A 20,134-nucleotide genomic window follows, 5' to 3' on the forward strand; every position below is an offset into this window, starting at 1 on the left:
GAATGACGCCTGTATGTTTTGCCAAGTTAACTTGCCAAGTTAGGTGTGAAAGGGATAAAAAAACATACAGGCGTCATTCAAGGTCATATTATTTTCTTGTGACAAGTTAATGCTCATAGTGCAATCTCCAGTGTATTAGTTATAAGTGGTTACCTATACGCTTCTTGGTTTGTGATTTAACAACTGACATTGACAATTAATATTAATCAACACACCACAGATTAAATATATATGAAACAACCAATCAACCAATTAATTTGCAATTAGAGCTAGCGCGCAAGAGCAACTTTTGTCTCCGCAACTATTTTGTCTCTCCGTCTCCAGACGTCGAGCGCCGCGCCGAGCCGCGAGCCGCGCACAACTACACATACACACGTAGATTTGTCCGCGGACTTGTCGCCAGCTACAAATCCAGCGGATGGGTGCGCCTGTGAATGGTACCCATTATACCTAATCTGTGGTCGGGCAGCCTTCAAAGTTCAAAGTTCAAAGCTACGCTGAGCTACGCTTCAAAGTGTAAACAGAAAATAAAAATCAATTTTAAATGGGATTATTATTGAAAATACAGCCTCATGATTTTGAAATTTATTATTCAATCAATAAAATACTATAATCTAACTACATAATGAAATGATAAACATATACACAGATACCAATTTAATCAGCAAGTTATCTTCTTATTTTTGTTAATAGTGATAAGGTGATAAACGATAAAAGTATTATTTATTAATATACAGAGTTTTTAAGTTCAACTTGATGATAATTAATAAAAGCAGGTATATTTTCCTTTTTTTTGATTTTGTCGGTTTAAAAAGTATGGAACTATTTTATTATCTGTTTGAAATGCGTTTAATGTTTTTAATTCACATATTTTAACTTTATGAAGACATTCTCTCTAGATAAGAAATGTAGAATACATAAATAAAAAGATACCTATAGATAATAATTATGCATTACCAGTACAATATTTATTGTTAATGCAACAATGGGTAATTCACCCATTGTTTGCCAAGTTATATCATTTTGTTGATGTTTTTTATTCCATTCTTGTATTCATTACGTTTAGTTGTCAATTTTAGTTGAAAAAGTCTAGCCTCATATAAATCCAAGAATAAGTAAATATTTATTGGTTTAGATGTTTTATTAGTTTATGGCTCTAGTAACTACTTCCTTATTCCTTGTAAACACAACAATGTGAAGTCAATTTTACTTTTCTATTATTGAAAAATTAATGGTTGCATATCACTAGAATAAAACTGGCTACTTATGTACCTGCAGCAGGGGCAATATTGGAATTGGACCCTTAATTGTGATGTGTATAAGCAAGTAGGAGCAATTTAGAGAACAACAAATTGCTTCGACTGCCGACCAACCGAGAAGTTCCAATATTGCCCCTGTTGTAGGTAAGTGAGTAGCGGTTTTAAACAGCTTTATATATGAAATTGCACATTTTTTGTTTATTTATTGTGATAATGATCTGTGATGTTTACAGATAATGATTTCATTGAGATGATTTCAGAATGATTTTCAAAGTAGCTGTGACGAGTGGAAAGCTAGCTAATGCAGCAACATTCATAAGTAGATACAGTAAACTAAGATGCATGTCTTCAGCCATGGAGAGAAATAGCAATTTCTTTTTTAGGCAGGTGAGATTTTTTTAATGTTTTTTGTAGTAATTGTATAATTGTATATATGGGAACTTGATTATTTTACAGTGGACGATGATAGTATTATTATGATTTAAGAAGTTAGTCAGAAATTTTAAGGAGATTTTTAAAAAGTAATATTTAGTTTTCTGTGAATTTAAAAGTAGTAAAATTATGTTTTGTAAGTAAATCTTGAAATAGTGATTTTTGAATTCTAGACTAATATAATAATTCTAGACTTAACTATTCAACAATGATTTTAAATTTATTATAATAAAGTAAGATATGTTTATAATTTTCAGTTATTCGACACTGAAAGTAGCACCTACACTTATCTCCTCGGAGACACAAAGACATGTGAAGCAGTACTAATAGACCCGGTTATTGAGCATGCAGAGAGAGACGCAAACCTCATCAAGGAATTAGGCTTTAAACTTACATATGCAAGTATGTACCAGGTTTCTACATTTGTAACGAAAATCATTTTGAAATGAATAAAATTTATCAATTGCTGAATGTGATTCATTCAAAAATAAATAACAGGAAATACTTTTGTATTTTTTCACTTTTGCACTTTTTGATAGATGGTCATCACATTTTATTTTAGGGTGATTTTAAAGTTTTTAATGTCTTTTAAATAAGCAAAAATAGTTATAAAACAATGTTAAATTGAAAACAGAGGGAACTTCAATATTATATACATATTATGTAAATTGTATGTATGAATGTCCTTGTAAATATGTTGTGAAAATATTGAAATTATAGTGCACAAGTTTTATTATTACCTGCTTATATAGTAAGTATGTATATTTTATTAACTATTGTTCAGTAGCTAATGACCATGCAACATTGCAGTTTATTAGTAAACCTTGAGCTTAGAGGTTTGAACCGTGATAGATCTTTTGTATTTTAAGTATTGAATGAGCAAACTCTTATTAATTGGCCAATAATATCTCAGAAATGTATAGCCTACCACAACTTGCTGTTATAATAGCTAACACATTATTTAATTGAAGACAAAAATTGATACAAGAAAAAGTACAAAAATAAATGTATGACTTATTTATTAATTTTACTTATATATTTTATCTTTTAAAATTATTTACTACAATATTATCGTATTACTTCTGTTTCGTCCTTTATTATAACTGCAGTACTACCACAAATGACTAAATAATTTCCACGTAACTCTAATTACAATATCATAAGATAATTCAAACTGTCCAAAATGTTTAATGAAATAAATTAAAAATTACAACCAATTATGTATATCTTCATATTATAATCTATTTTACAGTGAACACACACATGCACGCAGACCATATAACAGGTACGGGACGATTAAAATCGCTCTTACCGGGAACAAAAAGTGTGATCGGCAAAGCTTCAGGGGCACAAGCTAATGTTCACTTGGAAGACGGTGAAATGGTGCGATTTGGTAATCATCAGTTGTTGGCGGCATCTACACCGGGACATACTAATGGATGTTTGACTTATATTTGTCGGGAACAGGTAAATAGTTGTTTTATTTGATAATTATGCAAAATGGTGACGCTATAAAGTATATAATTTGCCTAATAATTTAAAAGTACCTATTAAATTTAGAGGTACTGTTTGTTCTCTTGAAAATTAAATGTGTTAGTGACAAACACAAATGATTTCAAGCAAAATCTACAATTTTATAAAAACTATGGGAACATGCATTAATTGCAAATTGTTATATGAATTCAATTTTTATTTATTACTAGTGGTCCGCCCCGGCTTCGCCCGTGGTACATATTTCGCAATAAAAAGTAGCCTATGTCCTTTCTTGGGTATCAAAATATCTCCATACCAAATTTCATGCAAATTGGTTCAGTAGTTTAGGCGTGATTGAGTAACAGACAGACAGACAGAGTTACTTTCGCATTTATAATATTAGTATGGATTAAATCGGTTGATTGTGTTACACTTTGTACCTGCTCGTATCTTCCTAACCATGCGGACGAAGTAACATGCAACAGCTATTTATTATTTACTATTCAAATGCTAATTATTTATCATTTATTTATTTATTTAGCCTTTTAAACTGGGTGAGAATGGTTTTTTATGACTGTGTAAATTTTCTTAGTAATTTTTATGTATAATCCTATAGAATATCTTTCAACTCAGTGTGCCATCTGGCAAAGGTTTCCTCCAGTAGTTTCCATTGTTTCCGGTCTTTGGCTACTCTCCTCCAATTGGGTCCTCTCTCATCTTCCCAGCGCAAATGTTGACGTCCTCGACTTCTCTTGCCATCTCTTGGATGCCAGTTAGTCACAATTTGGCTCCATTTTTCTTGTCTACATATGGGCGGTCCATTTCATAATTATTTATCAAACAAATGTTTATTTTCAGTGCATAGCATTTACTGGTGATGCAGTACTAATAAGGGGATGCGGTCGAACAGACTTCCAAGAGGGTAGTTCAGAAACATTGTACAAATCGGTAAGTAAATTCATATTTTTATTAAGGAACTAGCTGTGCCGCGCGGTTTCACCCGCGTGGCTCCGCTCCTGTTGGTTTTAGCGTGTTAATATATAGCCTATATTACTCGTGGATAATGTAGCTTTCGAATGGTGAAATAATTTTTAGAATCGGTCCAGTAGTTTATTATTATTATTTTATAAACAAAGTTTTCCTCTTTATAATATTAGTGTAGATTATACACTTATAACATGTTTCAAATTACATATTATGACATGACTCTGTTGACCTCAGGGCCAATTATTTCTACTTTAGTAGGTACTAATTCTTATCAAAATATTTTTTCTATATTCAGGGATGTATCAATAGGCACAGTGTTGTGCTTGTTTCATTCAGGAAATATTACTATTTTGAAACCGCATGTCATGGATCAGCTAGTAAATAAATTGATGTATTTTCATTACTTATTTATAAGATACATATTATCTTGTATTCTTATAAATTTATAATCCACTAGCTTTCCATTCGCGGCTTCGCCCGCGCAGTAAAAGAAAAACCCGCATAGTTCCCGTTCCCGTGGGATTTCCGGGATAAAACCTATCCTATGTCCCAGGGCAAAAAGTAGCCTATGTCCTTTCTCGAGTATCAAAATATCTCTATACCAAATTTCATGCAAATTAGTTCAGTAGTTAAGGCGTGATTGAGTAACAGACAGACAGACACAGTTACTTTCGCATTTATAATATGTATTAGTATGGATTTACAGGTACACGAAAAGATATTCACATTGCCCGACCATTTCACACTTTACCCGGCGCACGATTACAAAGGACAAACAGCAACTACGGTGGGCGAAGAGAAGAAATACAATCCGAGATTGACGAAATCTTTGGAGGAGTTTGTTAAGATCATGGACAATTTGAATTTGCCGTATCCAAAGAAAATTGGTTAGTTTTATATTTTTTTGGTTATTTTTTAGTTTTTGGTTGGGAGTTTGTAGTGTAGGGTTTAACGAATGCTGCTGTATAAGAGAGATCATAATATGCGTGTTTATAATAAGTTTTGTATCATTTGTAATTTGGAAAAAAATACATTGAAAATGTAGTAACTTTCGAATTTATATAGGCTAGAACCAGAGATCAATGTAAATCATAAGGTTATTTTGGAACAAAATAATCAGAATACACATCTAAATGTATAAATTCTCACTCGTTGGATTAGAGAAGAGAAGAGCATAAATCGAATCTCATACAAATATAACAGAACCAGATTAAATATTTTCTCAATATGTCAGAGTTTAATCGTCATTATCAGTTATCAGTCATTAATTTTTATATTTTATTATTATTTTCTAAATTAAATAAATATAACATTATCTGCATTAAGCACTTATATTTTAGCTATTTAACTATAAATCTGAAGTAAAATACTAATTAGAATATTCGATAGCTGAAGTAAAACTTTAAAAGCAATTAAGTGCTCTTTGTATTTCCTATGTATTATTCATGCATGTTTTGTTATAAGGTTATTTGTTAAGGTGTTAGCTCCATAATTGCATAAAAAGTATAATGTTCCTTCAGAGTTCTTAATTATGCGTAAGTGTGTAAACTTTATGCGGGAGAACTTTTCTTCGGTGTTGTATGGATAATAAACTAAGTATGTCATAATGCAATTTAGAATATTTATGGCGAGAATTTTAACTTGTATATCCGTTTAATATTAAAATGACTGTAAATGGTCTGTTAGGTTACTGTTAATAATAAATAAATCACAGCGTTTTCAAGCAGACGATTTTTAGAAAAAAAAGAGCGTGTGTGCCGAGCACATGTCAGAAGTGAAACTTCTTTGGCAAGATTCAAAGATACTAAAATCGTCGTCTTACTCCATGAGATGACGGTATTGCTAATTGACGCGAGCTTGAAATTTACTCTCAAGTCTCAACGCGCCTAAAGAAGTTTCAATTCCAAAAAAAGAAATTGTCACTTGCATCAATAGTAAGAGTAATTAATACATTTTACAATGTAAATGTGTAATTTTTTTTATTCATTATTTTTTAATAATTTCTTTCCTTGTTTCAGATCAAGCGATACCTGCAAATAAAGTATGTGGGTTATACTAGACAATAATATGTCGTGAGCGAGAAACATTTTAGAGAAATATTTTTATAATCAAAAGATGTACTTACAGTATATAATAAATTTAATGTATAATAATTTATATTATCCATCAATTTGTATATAAATGAGCAATTCAAATATTTGTATTAATAATTATTATCAAATAAATATTTATGTAAGCTCAAATAAGTCGTAAGTGTAATTAATTAGATGTTGTTACAATATATAGTTATTTGAATGTTATTCATATTTTTTGTAATAAATTTTATGAAAATATGTTATACTATGTTGTTTTATTTGAGTAAATTTAATATTATGCAAGTTATTTCATAAAACGTAATTTAGAAATATAAATTTTAATCTGCGTTATAATTTTAATATGCTTAAAATAAAGTACCTAATATTAATTATCTGTCATATTTCCAAAAAATAACCATCTCTATACAGGGTGTAATCGTTATAGTCGAGCCAATTTAATAGGCAACATTTGACGTCTATCAATTATATCTTCGAAGAGATGTAACTTGTATAAAAACATCGATTATAGTGAATTAATCGATACGGATTTGTAACATTTGTCAATCGAATTTATTAATTTATGATGATTATTATTCACAAGTAATCAATGCATTCGATTATAGATGTCAGATTTCGATTTTTAGAGTAACATCTCTGGTATTTAAAAAGAAAAAAGGTTTATTGACATAAAATTGTAGCGACGTTAGTTCTTCAATTCAGAAATTGTTAATTATGTTTAGAATGGTTTATCAGTAAAATGAAATCTTAAAATTACTTGTATTGGTCATTATTATTAGAGATGCAACGAATAGTTGTTTGGCCGGATACCGGATACCGGATGTTCGGCCTGACCAACAGCCGAATGTTCGGTATCCGGCCGCCGAATATTCGGCCGACGGCATTTTGAGTTTCGTAGGTGCGTGTCGCGCACCGGCACGCCGCCTGTGCAGTGCAGGTTTTGACTTGTTTCGAAGTGAACGTTCGCGCGGTCACAGTTCTTGGTAGAGACACTTTTATCGTGTCAGTGAAAAAAAATTTCGTTAAAAATAATAAAAAGCTTCAATTACAACTGTGTCTTTATTTCGATTCTATTTATAAAATCTACCAATTTTACTATCCGGTATCCGGCCTGATAGTACATTACTATCCGGTATCCGGCCGGATAGTAAAATAGGGCCGGATAGGCCGGATACCGGATAGGAACCGAATATTCGGTGCATCTCTAAATTTATTATTATAAATATGTAATCGTAATTGAAAAAAGTTAAGCAAATGTGCAGTTCTAACAAAACGAAATATCACGTTATTCTATGTCGTCGTTACTAGGTTACGTTGTTGAATTTTGTTGAACTGTCAAATGTTGCCTATTAAAATGGCTCTACTATAAGTGTGCACAGGCGATTTTTCCGTAAGTATTACAGATAACAAAAAACTTTAAACTGATATCGAAAGTACTTAACCTAATGAGTAAAATGGCCGTAATAAATTTTTAAAAATAAATGGAGAAATATCAAAAAAATTATCTTTAAACCCTCCCATACATTAAGTATGAATTAATATGAATATCCCATATACATTTAATATGAAAGATTTTAGCTTTCTTTTTCTTTTTTTTGGTTTTCTGCTTTAATTACTTCGCAAATTTGAAGTGGCATTTTTACAGGCATTTTCCGGATTGGTCACGGATGAATTCTACACATACCCGTGGCCCTGTCGCTGATGCGGCTTGACGGAACACAGTGGGGTTTTGGTCGGTAGGAATCTGACATAACATGTCATTGTCCGGATATTTTCCGGGAATTTTCCGGGAATTTCCCAGGCATTTTCCGGGTATTTCCCAGGCATTTTCCGGATATTTTCCAGGCATTTTCCGGGCATTTTCCGGGCATTTCCCAGGCATTTTCCGGATATTTTCCAGGCTTTTCCCTGGCATTTTCCGAGGATATTCCAGGCATTTCCCGAGGATTTTCCAGCCGTTTTCCACACTTTTCCCGGACATTTTCATGCATTTTCCGGACATTTTCACGCATTTCCCATGTATTTTCCGGATATTTTCCAGGCTTTTCCCTGGCATTTTCGGAGGATTTTTCAGGCATTTTCCGAGGATTTTCCAGGCGTTTTCCACACTTTTCCCGTACATTTTCACGCATTTTCCAGATATTTTTCGGGAATTTTCCGGGCATTTTCCGGATATTTTCCAGGCTTTTCCCTGGCATTTTCCGAGGATTTTCCAGGCATTTTCCGAGGATTTTCCAGGCGTTTTCCACACTTTCCCCGGATATTTTCACGCATTTTCCGTATATTTTCCGGGAATTTTCCGGGCATTTCCCAGGCATTTTCGGGATATTTCCCAGGCATTTTTCGGATATTTTCCAGGCTTTTCCCTGGCATTTTCCGAGGATTTTCCAGGCATTTTCCGAGGATTTTCCAGGCGTTTTTCACACTTTTCCCGGACATTTTCACGCATTTTCCAGATATTTTTCGGGAATTTACCGGGCATTTTCCGAGGATTTTCCAGGCGTTTTCCACACTTTTCGCATTTTCCGGATATTTTCCGGGACTTTTCCAGGCATTTTCCGGATATTTTCCAGGCTTTTCCCTGGCATTTTCCGAGAATTTTCCAGGCATTTTCCGAGGATTTTCCAGGCGTTTTCCACACTTCCCGGACATTTTCACGCATTTTCCGGATATTTTCCGGGAATTTTCCGGGTATTTTCCGGGAAATTCCCAGGCATTTTCCGGAAAATTCCCAAACATTTTCCGGGAAATTCCCAGGCATTTCCCGAGGATTTTCCAGGCGTTTTCCACACTTTTCCCGTACATTTTCACGCATTTTCCGCATATTTTCCGGGCATTTCCCAGGCATTTTCCGAGGATTTTCCAGGCGTTTTCGACACTTTTCACGCATTTCCCATGCATTTTCCGGATATTTTCCAGGCTTTTCCCTGGCATTTTCCAGGCGTTTTTCACACTTTTCCCGGACATTTTCACGCATTTTCCAGATATTTTTCGGGAATTTTCTGGGCATTTTCCGGATATTTTCCAGGCTTTTCCCTGGCATTTTCCGAGGATTTTCCAGGCATTTTCCGAGGATTTTCCAGGCGTTTTCCACACTTTTCCCGGACATTTTCACGCATTTTCCGGATATTTTCCGGGAATTTTCTGGGCATTTCCCAGGCATTTTCCGGATATTTCCCAGGCATTTTTCGGATATTTTCCAGGCTTTTCCCTGGCATTTTCCGAGGATTTTTCAGGCATTTTCCGAGGATTTCCAGGCGTTTTCCACACTTTTCCCGGACATTTTCACGCATTTTCCGGATATTTTCCGGGAATTTTCCGGACATTTCCTAGGCATTTTCCGGGAAATTCCCAGGCGCATTTTCCGGGAAATTCCCAGGCATTTTCCGGGGATTTTCCAGGTATGTTCCACTTTTTCCCCGGACATTTTCATTTTTCACGCACGCATTTTCCGGGGACATCCGGAATTTTCCGGGGACATCCGGAAAATGCCTGGGAAATGCCTGGGAAATGCCTGGAAAATTCCCGGAAAATGCCAGGAAAAGTCCCGGAAAATGCCTGGAAAATGCCCGGAAAATATCCGGAAAATGCGTGAAAATGTCCGGAAAAAGCGTGGAAAATGCCACTTCAAATTTTCGAAGTAATTAAAGCAGAAAATCAAAAAAAGAAAAAGAAAGCTAAAATCTTTCATATTAAATGTATATGGGATATGCATATTAATTCATACTTAATGTATGGGAGGGTTTAAAGATAATTTTTTTGATATTTCTCGATTTATTTTTAAAAATTTATTACGGCCATTTTACTCATAAGGTTAAGTACTTTCGATATCAGTTTAAAGTTTTTTGTTATCTGTAATACTTACGGAAAAATCGCCTGTGCACACTTAACGATTACACCCTGTATATTTCTCTTATTTATTCCCCCCGTAATTCTCTTCTTTTAAAAAAGATCAAATCTAATCCAACCAATGAATCAGCCCTCAAAATATAGTCGTTAGAGTCCAAAAGTCAATTTTTACAATACTGTATTATTATTAAAAGTCACGTAGGTGAATAAATAATATTTCAAAATAAATTGTGTGAAGTATTTAATAATGCTGTGACATTTTTTTTAAATCAAAACGAAATCTCCACCCAAACAAATAATTTACTCCACTACTTTTATCAATTTATTCGTAAAGTAGAAAAGCCTAAAATATTCCGAATCTGTTCGTTAATTTAACTATAAAAATGTAAAAGCTTTGTTGTTCCCTTCAGGGTGAGCATGACATTTTCCAATGCCGTGTCCCTTCACAAGGGGAACCCAATGTCGCGGGGCGGTACGATAAAGGTTAGAACACACTAGGCGTAACTCACGCGACGCGTCAGAGTGCGACATATTTGCTGATGAGGTAAAAATTTCTCGCGCGGCTACGTGGCGCGTAGTTTCGATGTCGCGTAGTGCGTTATACCCTTAGATCATTAACTTAATGATCTAAGGTTATACCTCATACAATTTCATAGAAGGGATATTAATCTGCGTCGAGTCGCGTCGCTACGCTGCTGCGTAGTTACGCCTATTGTGGTCAGACCTTAAAAAAGGAGGTTATTAATGGTAGCTTTGGGTCTTAGCGTAACAGGGGAAAGTGTAAAATGTAGATAACAACGTATTCAGGCTACGATTGATGAAATTCTGAAATATAAATATTGTTTGGGGTAAATTTTCCGAATATGTACTTACATATTATATACAAAATTTTATTATATTCTGATTTATTGGATTAAAATTCACATTAATATTTCAGTAGATTTTATGAGCAGATTAAACATAATAGGGAACAGAATTTTCAGAAGACATTATAATCATGGATTGAAGTTTGAATTTGTCGATTTAAATCTGAATTTAACGCTCAATTGATACCGAAACTGAATTTATGAACTTCGCTAAAGTCAGTAAAACTTGTGGCTTTTAGTAAATTATAGCCATTTACATGATTCTTTAGAGATCGTAATTAAAACACACCCCTGTACGAAAGTAGGTAGGTAAACTAAAGTACCTACATAGGATATTTTTTTTAAGAAAACTCAAATCTTATTCCTAGAAATATTTTCAACCGACTTCAAAAAAAGAGGAGGTTCTCAATTCGGCCGGTATATATTTTTAACGTGAAAGTTTGTCGGATTGGACGGGTGTTTGCTTGTCTTTCCTGCAAAAACTAATCGGACTGTAGTACCTATCATTTAATCATTTACTAGTACTATTACTACATAATACCAATTACCATTTAAACATTTACTAGTAAGGGTGAAAGAACCTCCAAATGACGAAAAAAAAAATTCGACCCTACTTCACTTTCGTTAACTCAATCAAATTAGATTACTTATATTTATTCCTTAGATTTATTCCTTAAAGGGCATTGACAACTTGTCTGTGCTAAAGCTATATTTATCGTAGATCGATACGGAGTAATAGAATAAGTTATCGGTTTCTCTGAATCTAGAATTACGTCGAATAAAGCCATAAGGCGTCGAATAGCAGGACGTCTGGATAGCTAGCATTTGTGACGTCAGACGGCGCACATGCAAATACCAAGATCGTTCTAGACTAGACTGCGTACAGCCTAACACTGCAGTTAGAATTGAAAACATACGGCACACTATTATCGCCTTAACTGCTGTTTGCAACAAGGAAGAAGCTTTAAATATGAATGAATGAATGAATGAAAAAAATTTTATTGTAAATATTCTCCGTGGCACGACAAAAATGTAATCTAAGGACAGTTGACAAAGTGGCTGGAGTAAATCAAGCTAATGGCTGGCCTTAATTAAAGTGATTCATTGTAATATATATGCGAGTGGAAACAGAAGAAGATGCTTTTGTGCAAAGGGACTCAACATTAATTAAATTACTGTAGATATTTACTTAAGAAAATATATATTAAATAAGGTATTCTCGGTCTCGAAATCTTGAGTAACGTGCAGTTTTCCTGTCATTTGGTAGGCAAAGCCAAGTTGGCTTCTCAGAAACTTGGTGTGCTCTGTAGAGCGGGACAGTATTTCACGTCGCGCCATCGCCTCAATCTTTATAAGGCGCAAGTCAGGCCGCACATGGAATACTGTTCCCATCTCTGGGCCGGGGCACCCCAGCAATACCTACCTACCTCCTTTTATTTGACCGCATTCAAAGGAGAGCTGTACGACTCGTTGGCGAACCGAGTCTCACCGATCGGCTTGATACTCTGGCGTTGCGAAGAGATATCGCTTCCTTATACGTTCTCTACCGCATTTACTATGGGGAGTGCTCTGAGGAATTGTTTGGAACATTACCCACCGCTGAGTTCCATTACCGCACAGCCCGCCATAAACAGAAATACTACCCTCACCACCTTGACTGCTGGCGGTCGACAACTGTGCGCTTTAAACAGAGCTTCTTTCCGCGAACAACAGTCTTATGGAACCAGCTTCCTGGTACGGTATTCCCGAATGGTTACAATCTGGGGACCTTTAAGAAGAGAGCGTATTCTTTCTTAAAAGGCCGGCAACACACTCCCAATGTCCCTGGCGTTTTGGCGTGGGTGCTTATGGGCGACGCTGAACGCTTACCATCAGGCGTCGCGTCTGCTCTGTTACCTCCTCTCTCATAAAAAAAAAAAGTTTCTATATTAAATCTTATATTGAGAACATTTTAATAGACGTAATCTTATTATATTTGTAATAGTAGGTAAGCAATGCACTATTTAGTTATGTACAAATATAGATAATAGAATACGTACCTACAACATAAACTGTTTTTATCACTGCAAACGCAGCGAATTCTCTCCAAAAAGGACGAACGTATGAGCTCAATTTAATAGTCTTGACTTGGCTCGCTATTGACAATACGGGTTTGGTCCATAATTTTCGTATCTCCACCATATAATGGCTAGAACTCAGGCTCGAAACACATTTACTTGTCCTATTAAAGTTGGCCGCCTATAAGTATGTATGTAGTTTGAAACGCAAGCAAGAAGATATTAAGTCTTTGGATGCTCTTATTAGATTTTATCACGATGCGGACGCTTCTATATTAATTTATTCTTCCAGAAGGACCTATTCTCAAGTATTCTTGGATTTAAAATTTGTAGCTGTGAAACTCGTTTTAAACGACGGACAAATATCTGTTTCCATAATTTTCAGCCGGTCTAAAATATTAAAAGAAATGCGTTCATCATTTATTCAATTACATGTAGTGTAATAAAAGCTATTTCTCGAACAATCTCCAATAAAATTGAGTATCGTAGCACGAAAAACATTAAATTTTATCTCTATTTCCCATATAATTGATACCACGAAAGTACATTATGTTGGCCATATCAACTATTCCAACCGTATTACCCCACTTAAATCGCCTTCTGGCGGTGGAAGCATAATTTATATGATTTGTACAGCGTTAAAGCTTTATGTTTTATGAACGTGACTCTCATTCTATCCTATAAGTTATAACCGTGGTCGTAAGGGCGTGTTGAATACCGTGATTTAGTGTAATAGTAATAAAATTGAACGATGTCGAGGAAATTATAATAGGTATATAATTTTAATAGTAATAATTAGGTACTATTAAATAATTGCCCTTTACCCTAATTTATTTTAATAAGTTATCTGTTTTCACCTTAGATGTTTTCACTGATGGAAAAACAACAATAAAATTTACTATTTGTTACGACCTATTACGTACCTACACAGAAGCACCAGCAAATTGTTGGAAGGACTATGCGAAGTTACCCAGCCTAACTTCGCATAGAGTCACACTCATAATATTCGCTAATGAGGATATTTCCCTATCAATTGTTATAAATTCGCAAAATCATTAAATATTTAAAATAATAATCTCTACCTTTTATAAAGTTTGTCGTAGATTTTACGAAATTAAACTTATTAAAAATTCTTTTTACTAACATGCTTTAAAGAGAAGTTACATAAACTGATTAATTTTCGTCATTTATTACGATGTAATAAAGGTAAGAAAAAGAAACTAAAGAACACAAACGCAACGGTAGCCTCAAATCATTAACGAAATTACTACTCTTAGTTGCAGTAAATTAAAATAATGACATAATATTACAAACGTTTCTTTGTACACAGCCCAGTAATACACACGTGAACCATGTGCCGTTTAAATCCTATATAGTTTTAAAGGCACGTCAGCATTGCAGTATTTGAAAGGCCTTGTGCGGAGAAAATAGGTCAAGTACTATGTGACTGAGATTAGTACAAAGCTTTTTATGTGCCGTCTATTGTGCTGATGACCAGGTGTCTATTACATGTATTGATTATTTAAAAAAATATTTTTGAAATCAGATGTGTGAAAATTGCTGCGTTTACTGAAATTTGGGTGGTAGAGCCTATTTTGTATCGATTTATTTTTGATTTTACTATAAAACATATAGCTACTTATTATATGTATTTATTTTTATTTTATGCGCAAGATAATGTGTCCGGGTCCCATACGAATAAATTTATTCATAGCGTGTTCCCTTCTGGGACAAATTATTTTCAAATCAGGGACCAGCCTTTTAAGTCTTCTTAGATTGGCTCTTAAAGACTAAAGAGATATTTAAACTCGTTATTCTTTAAATATCATACTATATTTTTATCATGATTAATTCCTGTATTAATTACAGAACCTACTATTATAAGTACGAATGAACAAAATACCTTATTTATACCATGGAGACAAATAAAATAAATACGTATTAATATTATGTAATTGAAATAAAATGTAGTGCTTATCTACACCGATATTACGCTTTCTATTTTGAAGTTCCTTAAAGGATACAATAATTAGCCTATTGATATAAACATAAGAATTAAATCTATATACCTACATATATAGTTATCAAAGGTACTAAAAATAAATACTTGTACCTTCATCTATAAACATTCATACCCCGTGAGGATTGTAATAATGCGAGTCAGGTAGAAAACTTATTGCCTTGTGTTCCGGAAACATGTGAAAAATGTAAGGCTTCAAAGGTTTGTCAAGGATAAAGGGTTAGGAACAACATTTTATTTATTATGTTATATTAACGCTTGGATAAGTGTAGGCATGGAATAATCTAGCCTAACTTTAAATTAATATGAGGAGCGAAAAATACTTTTCAGTATATCAAGAACAAGTTAATAAAAATAACTATTAAGTCGAAATCGCCTACAATGAAAAAAAAAAAAACATTTCTTTTAAAATATCAGTAGGAACCTATCGGTAGATAAGTAGGAACCAATGTCGAGTTGGTTTTTCAGAATATGTTGTAATTGAACTGAGAGCTGTAATGTAGAGCCATTAGTCAGTTGTAGTTTGATAAAGTAATCAAAGAAATGAATTCTATTCTTAAAACATTAATAAATAAGCGCACTGACGCAACAAATGGTAGCAAGATCCAAAGATCAACGTGATAAAAGATAATATAAGGTTTTCTAAAAAATGGTGGCGTGGATAACAACTATTTATTCTGCAGGAAAAATGTGCAAATGCGTTAATTTGTAACAAACATAAAAATTTAATAAAGTCCAAGCTTTATTTGCCACAATAGTTACAAAGGATTAGGCAGCAATACAATACCTTGTTGTGAAATTTTATTTCGTTACATCGTGGCCATTGTAAGCTCATTTCAATTTGGTTTGCGCAAAGCAAGAAGCCTTGTACTAGAGTTGTGAGTTTAACCCATATAACAAAGGCTCTGAAGTCTGATTTTCTTACAGTTTATGTAACCTAATTGAGAAATATGTAAATCTTTGTAGAATTTTACATTTTTCCTTGAGTTTAATGTCTATGGTACTATAGAGCTGAGAAAAGTTATTTAAAGGAACATGTTTAAGTATCAAGAATTTTAATTTTTATCCTATACATTTTTTTATTAAATAGAGCCTTAGAACTAAATAAACATAGACACAAGAATCTTAAATGTCTTCTTATTTCTTAGATTACTGGGTTCTGATTTGAAGCTGGACTGTAGGTTATATTTTAATGAAATTATTAACGTTGTTACACGTGCAATTCTTAGTTTGGCTCAATACACAGTTACGTTGTAGCCTGGCAGTGTTCCAGTGTTTTTGGAGCCCTCCTCTTTATGGCAGCTTAGTGTGTTATGTAGGACTAGCTGTTGCCCGCGACTTCGTCCGCGATTACGTCGTTTTTCGTCATTCGTCGTTTAAAAAAAAATACGTGGCACTTTATTTTTGAATGTTCTTAATTATTGTCTCTTATAAAATTTAACTAAATTAAAATTGAACACTGATAAGAAAATCTTAAAATCTAAAGACAACATGAATGAATGTGATTTAAATTCTACATTACTTAGTATTTCAAATTACGTCAGTATACATAGTAACTTTACTAAAAACACGATGACTTTCTTTCGCGCTCGGTACCACAAACTAAGCATGTTTGTGGTACGTGGCCCGCGTCACTTGACCCCCCGCGAGTTCCCCTCCGTTGCTATGCGAAAATACATTCGTTGCTCTACTGTAGGAAAAATTGTAATACTGTGGCCTGGGCGTTATAACACGTCCAGGGAGTTCCTGAGTGCCGATATCACCATCTTGAGGAAAAGCTTCTAATGTCGATTTAAAACTGCATACATACGAATTAACCTGTTCTAAAATAATTGTGAAATGAGTTCAGTTTTAAATTTGAGAAATATTGATTTCTTGTATTCCACTATTCGTTGTAGTCGAATACAAAATATATTTAAACAAACTTAGGTTGGCCTTCAGGCAAAAGGGATCCTATCAAATGGTAAACTTGACCTTGTATCTTAAAAGTAAGCATGAAAGGACCTTCTGATAATTATTGAGCACCAAAGGATCATTTGAAACGCACTACTATAAGAGCGAATATTGTCTAATAACAGTTTAGATTGCACAGTATGTTCCTCTAAAAGTAGTGATTTCAAAGGTTCCGGTGTATCTTCAAACGAAAGCCGTCTCCTTACTCCACTTTAAAGCATGTAAAGCATGCAAAGAACATACTACGTTAATATCGCCTATACAGAAGATGATCTGTAATAAATTGTGAGGTTATAAGCAAACCCACTTTTATATTTGTCGGACCACACCACCGAATTCGTAGATTGTTTACCTCTAAGTCATCAAGACTATGACGAAATCGTCTGCAGTAAGACGGGCCTCTCGCTATTCGTCCGTTTTCAGAGACTGAATAATTTCAATTCTTAATCTTTCATTAAACAAATATTAATCGTTCTTGTCTCAAATAATTGTAATATTCGCGTCCCTACTCTAGTCATTGCTTATGCTCATGTTCATCTTCAAGAGATCGAATAATATTATGATACACCCTATCATTTGTCAAACGGTCTTCATATTGAGTAAAGTTTCAGATTCTCGAGATAAAATATGACTGTCGTGATCAGTAGTGAGACGTAATTCCCTCTCAGTGAGGGTTTCGGTCTAACGGGATAATAGGGGAAACCGGGTTTGTTTGTCTCACGGGTTGGTTGTCACAGCGGTCTTAACACAAAACTGAACTATCGAATAAGTCTGTTGAAAAGCGTGGCAAAAGCGATACAGTGACAACGCTGTCCCCACTTCGCGTCAGACCGCCCCGATATGCCGTGAGGGCCTTTTTTTTTTTAATGGGGAAATCTTGCATAGATACCCACGGCCTCCGGGGAAGAGGCCGTGGGTTATGTCGGATTCCTACCGACCAAAACCCCACTGTGTTCCGTCGAGCCGCATCAACGACAGGGCCACGGGTATGTGTAGAATTCATCCGTGACTGCCGTGAGGGCCTCACAAGTGTTTATAGTTTTCGCACAGATTTTTAATGATATGAGGACCGAATATGGTCCTCATAACATCACCATCAGAAAAAAGGAAATATTTTTAATTGTGAAAAAATATTAATATGATTAACACTATTTTAACATAAAATATTATAAGTCTGTGAGTGTGTAAAAAAAAAGATGGGTTGCACTCCGGGAGTGCCGGCAGATAGCCGGCAGAAGTGAAAACTTGATTATTAACGTTCAGCATGTTTGATATTTTGGAATGGTAGGTATCTGTCTTACGCATGGAATATAAGGGCTAAAAAAACTAACATCCGTCTTACGCTTTTTCGATGGTCACGTGTCCTGACGCGAGTTTAAGATTTTATACCCAACGCCGCTAAAAAAGTTTTCACTTCAATAAATCCAGTATTAGTATCTAATAACACATCAAACTTATGTTTATAATTAAGTATACGACATGAAAATATATTAATTACCAAGCAATAATAATACAGATAAATACTGAACATAAGTATAATAGTTAGTATTAAGTAGTATTAGTTAAAATATACTTTGACTGTTAGTCAAAGTTTATTTTTACTAACAACATGTAAATGAAGAAGAAATAATAATTACCAACGAACTAACCTTTTCTATAATACTTAACACGGCACATTTTTCAAATTATCTTGCTCAACTCTGCTCAAAAATTTGAGGGTTTTGTTGGAACTTTAATGTGTCAAAACTATGATATATCTAAACTACGATACTACTTGAAATAACTTGCATGCAGAAATGCTCATTACAATTGTGAATCTAAAGAATAACTAACAACATACTATTCAATTTTATTGAGCTGATGAATATCTTTTGCCTGGAAGAGATCACCGTCTCCTAATAAATATACTGTGTTTTCTTATAAAATCTTTACATAATTTATTTTATTTAGTAGTTTAGTTTTTGTTATTTTTATGTAAAAATGAGCTTGAGCAATGAGCTTATACATATTTGGCAAAAGTATACATAAATTTTTTATAATTTCAGGACCGCAACTTAAATGGGGCGCTCGGAAAATATGCCTATGGGTTATTAATAGAGAAATGATACACAACAAAGTTATGTTGGATCCATTTTATTTATAAATAATGAAAATGATATATTTATAAAATATAAAACATATTAGTTATGTAAAATGATTAAAAATAAATAAATGAAGCAACTACGATTCAAAGAAAACATCTTTTTCAGTGTGAAAATGCTCTTAGCAATGCTGGATGATGAACTGTATATCATGTACTCTGATCCCAGTACGGTCGGTACCTCGATAGCCATAACGATAAATATTATAATCAGATAACCGCAAAGTCAAAATAAAAACATTACTTGTACAGTTGTGAGTGCAAAATTTACGTTTCATTTGGCAATAACATTTTTTCGGTACTAAAACGTAGTAGTTTGATATGTGGCTGGCTGCCCCTCCTCTCCTTCCTGAAAAATATCCTCCAAAATTTCCCGAGATACTTCCAATGATTGAACCATTATGATTAACACTATTATTGATATTGATCAATGATTGAACCATTGGACGTTGGACATTAACTTCAGTCAAAAATTAACGAAGCGGATGATTACTAATTTCCACTTAATTAATACTTTATCATCAATTTTCAAGTGGTGTTGTAAAATTGTCAGCAGAAATCGTCTTCCAAAGGCGATATAATTTTATGAGCATTGAATCTGTAAATAAAAAAATCAAAAGTTAACTGTAAATCTATAAAAAAAGCTACTTACAAATAAAATTTTATCAAAAACTACTGTTCCCAATGCACCTCAAAATCTTGTAAAAGTCATATATAAAAGAATTCATCAATTCATCATTTTATTATTTCATTCAAAAAGTGTAATAATATAATACCAACAAAACACATGAATTGCTATCATTATAAAAAAATAAATACCTGTATGTAACAACTTACCTTTAGTGGGAACGCATGACGGTGAAAATTCACAAAACACTAAGATTGCATTTGATATTTTTGGTTTTATGGCATTCAATAGTCAAAAGTCGATTTCTCTGTCCCTATGTCCCTTTGTATGCTTAAATCTTTAAAACTACGCAACGGATTTTGATGCGGTTTTTTAAA

The 20,134-nt window shown here is 33.9% G+C and overlaps 1 protein-coding gene across 3 annotated transcripts; it reads left to right on the top strand.

Moving 5' to 3' along the window:
• Positions 1-543: 543 nt before the first annotated feature.
• Positions 544-6,491, top strand: LOC123697451 (persulfide dioxygenase ETHE1, mitochondrial). 3 transcript variants are annotated; one of them, XM_045643972.1, is made up of 7 exons: positions 544-776; positions 1,520-1,646; positions 1,949-2,093; positions 2,944-3,158; positions 4,023-4,112; positions 4,858-5,038; positions 6,170-6,491. In XM_045643972.1, exons 1-7 carry the CDS (start codon positions 757-759, stop codon positions 6,208-6,210), a joined length of 819 nt encoding a protein of 272 aa, XP_045499928.1. In that variant the 5' UTR covers positions 544-756; the 3' UTR covers positions 6,211-6,491. The 3 variants fall into 3 exon arrangements, with proteins under 3 accessions (XP_045499928.1, XP_045499929.1, XP_045499930.1); XM_045643973.1 differs by having other exon boundaries at positions 544-700; XM_045643974.1 differs by lacking the exon at positions 544-776 and adding an exon at positions 978-1,115.
• The last annotated feature ends 13,643 nt before the right edge of the window (positions 6,492-20,134 follow it).

Source organism: Colias croceus, chromosome 14 (genome assembly GCF_905220415.1).
Source record: "Colias croceus chromosome 14, ilColCroc2.1".
Taxonomy (NCBI): domain Eukaryota; kingdom Metazoa; phylum Arthropoda; class Insecta; order Lepidoptera; family Pieridae; genus Colias; species Colias croceus.